Source organism: Babylonia areolata, chromosome 11 (genome assembly GCF_041734735.1).
Source record: "Babylonia areolata isolate BAREFJ2019XMU chromosome 11, ASM4173473v1, whole genome shotgun sequence".
In the NCBI taxonomy this organism is placed as follows: domain Eukaryota; kingdom Metazoa; phylum Mollusca; class Gastropoda; order Neogastropoda; family Buccinidae; genus Babylonia; species Babylonia areolata.
The window spans coordinates 30,050,879-30,055,878 of NC_134886.1; the positions used below are offsets into that span (position 1 = coordinate 30,050,879).

Genomic DNA, 5,000 nt, shown 5'->3' on the forward strand with positions numbered 1-5,000 from the left:
CCACAACTCAAGCCTGCCGTGACGGATGGTTCGGCCCCAGCTGCGAGGACAGGTGCGACTGCGTCAACGGTCACTGCGACCCGGTGAGCGGCAAGTGCCAGTGCCACCTGGGTTACCGGGGACCCAACTGCTCGGAGCCGTGTCCGGCGGGCCGCTTCGGACCAGACTGCATGCACTCGTGCATGTGCAAGAACAACGCCTCCTGCGACCCCGCCTCCGGCTGCTGCTCCTGCACCCCGGGCTTCTACGGGCAGATGTGCGAGCTGGGTGAGTGGTGCTGAGAGAGAACGTTTGACACAGACACAGAGACAGAAACAGACAGATCCACGGGCATGCACGCGCGCGCGCGCGACACACACACACACACACACACACACACACACACACACACACACACACGCGCACTCTCTCTCTCTCCTTCCCTCTTTCTCTCTCCTTCCCTCCCAATTCTCTCTCTCTCTCCCTCCCTCTCTCTCTCTCTCTCTCTCTCTCTCTCTCTCTCTCTCCCTCTCTCTGTTTCTCTCCCTCCCTCTCTCTCCCTATCTCCCTCCCTCTCTCTCTCTCTCTTTCTCCCCCCTCTCTCTCTGCCCCCCTCTCTCTCTTCCCCCCCTCTCTCTCTATCCCCCCCTCTCTCTCTCCCTCTCTCTCTCACACACACAAAGCCACAAAGCTGCTGGCCCTCACGGAATTATCGATGAATTGATAAAATCTGCTTGTAGTTTAGATATTGTTTTAGATTGTTTGGTGGTGTTTCTAATTGCTTTATTATATTTGACAGAAAGTTGGACCGAATCCATTGTTATCTCATTGTATAAAAAAGGCGATGCCATCAACCCAAATAACTATAGAGGGATTTCTTTGTGTAATGTATGTAGCAAGGTGTACAGTGCTGTCATTAATATGAGACTGCAGGAGTTGGTGGAGGAGAGTAAAATCACAGGTGAATATCAAGCAGGATTCAAACGAAATTATTCAACTACAGATCATGTTTACGTTGATGGCATTTATGCAAAAACAATTCTGTTTAAATCGTAAATTGTATGTTGCCTTTGTTGATTTTGAGAAGGCTTTTGATTCTGTTGATAGAACTATACTTTGGCCTATTCTATTTAAAATCGGCATTCATGGAAAATTATATAGATGTGTTGTTAGTATGTATGACTGTGTGAAGGCAAAGGTGTGGTGTGGTGGTGCATTGACAGATTGTATTGATTGTACGTCTGGGGTAAAACAAGGTGATGTTTGTTGTCCTGTTTTGTTTTCTTTATTCATCAAAATGAATTTACAAGTGAAGTTATTAGTTCTGGACGACATGGTACCACATTTCTCAATGATTCTGTGGAAATTTTTATTCTTCTTCTTGCAGACGATGTCATACCACTATCAGAAACAGTGATTGGGTTGCAAACTCAGATAAATAGTTTACAGAGAAGTCCGGTTTCACTGGAGCTGAGAGGTGATATGGCTAAAAGTGACATAATTGTGTTTAGAAAGGGGAGATACCTTGCGACGAGAGGAAGATGGACCTACAGTGGAATAATGATACCTGTAGTTAATGTGTATAAATGTTTAGGTGTAATCTTCTCTTCACGCTTAAGCTTCGCTTTTGCGTGTAAAGACTTAGCCAGTAGAGAGAAAAAAAAAGTGCTGTATTATGTATAATAATGAAACTGCCTTTTTTTTTCTTTTTCTTTTTTTTGAAAGATGAATCTCTTGTGCTCTTTTTGAAGTTATTTGATGCTCAAATCCAACCCATTTTACAATATGGAGATGAATTATGGGGCCTTTATCCTGAGGCTGTACACTGTGAGAAAATACATATTTTTGCTCTTAAGAAATTTCTTGGAGTATCGCCTAAGACGTCAAACGATTTAGTGTATGGGGAAACGGCACAATACTCTATATCCCTGATTTCTAAAGTTAAATGCATTAAACATGACATGTAAATACTCACATGAATACACAAAATCTGCCATACAAGGCTTATAAAATGCCGATAGAATTGTATAATAGAGGTAAAAGAAACTGGCTATCAAATGTTAGAATTATTTTGTATGAATTTGGATTTGGTTACGTTTGGGCGACAAGGTGTCGGTGATATAAATGCCTTTGTTCGTATATTTCGTGAAAGAATGATCGCTTGTTGGTGGCAGGATTGGAATTGTCATGTTCAAAACAGTGAAAGATTTGACTTCTAAAATTGTTTAGTCATATACAGCTTTTACCAACTTATATGTCTATTTTTTCCGAAAATCTAGGTAAAAAGGGCTTTAAGGCCTCACATTCAAAGAGTGTATGTGTCTTTGTGTCGCGCGTGTGTTTGTGTTGTGTGTGAACGTGTGTGTGAATATTTTTGCGTGTGTGTGAGAATATGCGTCTGTGTGTGCACGCATGCGAATTTATGTGCGTGCGTGCCCGAGTACATATTATTTGTACTGTATGTAGACCTATACATAAACATCTCAACCCACAGTGACAGCAGTGTGTGTGGATTGTGTGTGTGTGTGTGTGTGTGTGTGTGTGTGTGTGTGTGTGTGTGTGTGTATGATGTATGATGTGGTGTGTGTGTGTGTGTGTGATGTGTGCATGATGTGTGTGTGTGTGTGTGTGTGTGTGTGTGTGTACGTGCACGTGCACGTGCACGTGCAGAATGTCCGGCGGGCACTCACGGCAGCTACTGCAAGGAGCAATGTGACTGTGTGAACGGGGCCAGGTGCAGTCCTCTGACAGGACAGTGCAGATGTCGGCCCGGCTTCACTGGTGACCGCTGTCAGAAAGGTTTGGATTTGTTAGGATATGATGACACTTACTTATATACTGTGTCTGTGTATGATTTTCGATATATGTTCGTACCTTGTTATATACTATCCCCCCAAATATTCCTTGTGACCCCGGTACACTTGGTAATAGGCATATTCTATTCTATATAGCGCCTGTCCTCTGTAGTGAAATGGATACTTATATAGCGGCTATCAATGGTGACATGGACATTTATATAGCGCCTTTCCTCTATGGTGATGTCGACACTTATATAGCGCCTTTCCTCTATGGTGATATGGATACTTATATAGCGCCTTTCCTCTAGGTGATATGGACACTTATATAGCGCCTATTCTCTATGGTGATATCGACACTTATATAGCGCCTTTCCTCTATGGTGATATGGATACTAGCGCCTATTCTCTATGGTGATATGGATACTTATATAGCGCCTATCCTCTATGGTGATATGGACACTTATATAGCGCCTTTCCTCTAGGTGATATGGACACTTATATAGCGCCTTTCCTCTATGGTGATATGGACACTTATATAGCGCCTTTCCTCTATGGTGATATCGACACTTATATAGCGCCTTTCCTCTATGGTGATATGGATACTTATATAGCGCCTTTCCTCTAGGTGATATGGACACTTATATAGCGCCTTTCCTCTATGGTGATATCGACACTTATATAGCGCCTATCCTCTATGGTGATATGGATACTTATATAGCGCCTATCTATAGTGATATGGATACTTATATAGCGCCACTCCTATATGGTGATATTGATACTTATATAGCGCCTATCCTCTATGGTGATATGGATACTTATATAGCGCCTATCCTATATGGTGATATGGACACTTATATAGCGCCTTTCCTCTATGGTGATATGGATACTTATATAACGCCTATCATCGGTCGGAGACCAAGCTCTAAGCGCTTTACAAACTCGTGGTCATTTGTACTACAGGCTGCCTACCTGGGTAGAGCCAACTGACGGCTGCCACTGGGCGCTCATCATTCGTTTCCTTTGTCATTCAATCTGATTTCAGGCACGCACACATGCACACTCAAGACAAACATGTACCATTTCACGTGTATGACTGTTTTGTTTGTTTACCCAGCCATGTAGGCAGTCACATTCCGTTTTCGGGGATGGTCATGCTGAGTATGTTACTGTTTCCATAACTCACTGAACGCTGACATGGATTACAGGATCTTTAGCGTGCGTAACTGATCTTCTGTGTGCATGTACACACGAAGGGGGTTCAGGCACTAGCAGGTCTGCACAAATGTTGACCTGGGGGATAGGAAAAATCTCCACCCTTTACCCACTAGGCGCCGTTACCGAGATTCGAACCCGGGACCCTCAGATTGAAAGTCCAGCGTTTTAACCACTCGGCTGTTGCGCCCGTCAGTGACGGTCTGGTCGGCCATTCCGTATGGGGAGAACTTCAATGTCACTGCAGTCCAGCTGACGTTAAAACCAAAATCTGAGGCTTTTTTTCTTTTCTTTTTTCGTATTTGATTTCCTATTCCTGACGCATATTCTTTCGTTCGTGTATCTCTTCACACATAATGATACAGTACTGACGTTATGATACAACACACAAAAGTTATTTCCGAATTGAATACCTGTACCAACTTAGCTACGTACCTTGCTACCACCCTACCACCCTACCTGCCTGCCTTCCTACCTTACATACATACATCATTTCGGTCATTGCTTTATGATGAACACTCTGTGATAATAAATAATATCCTTAGCAAGTGTTGAGTAGTATACATACATACATACATACATACATACATACATACATACATACATACATGTATATAATGATACAATAGCTGCATAGTGTATCACACTGACGCAATTAAGTTATGATTCAACTTTGACGTAATGATACAACACTGACGTAATTATTCAGCTTTGAGTTAATGACAACAATGCTGACGTTATGATACTGATGTTAAGACACAGTACTGACAGTGACACTTGAGACAATATTGAGGGCATGATACAACACTGACATAATGATACAAAAGTCAGTCTTGGGATAATGACGTATCTGACAACAATGTTGACAACATGATAATGATGCAGTGATGATGATTATGATGGTGATGATGATAATGATGATGTCGACGACAAGGATAATGTCGATGAGGACGACAATGACAATGTCGACAACGACGATGATGATGATGATGACAATGATGGTGACAATGT

At 42.6% G+C, this 5,000-nt stretch overlaps 1 protein-coding gene across 17 annotated transcripts in view; it reads left to right on the plus strand.

Moving 5' to 3' along the window:
* LOC143287646 (uncharacterized) overlaps positions 1-5,000 on the plus strand; it is a 378,570-nt gene that overhangs the window by 358,083 nt on the left and 15,487 nt on the right. For all 17 annotated transcript variants that reach the window (XM_076595773.1, XM_076595775.1, XM_076595774.1 and 14 more), the window contains 2 exons: positions 13-267; positions 2,650-2,778. In XM_076595773.1, the coding sequence (XP_076451888.1) occupies positions 13-267; positions 2,650-2,778 (384 nt within the window). The remainder of the gene's footprint in view (positions 1-12; positions 268-2,649; positions 2,779-5,000) is intronic.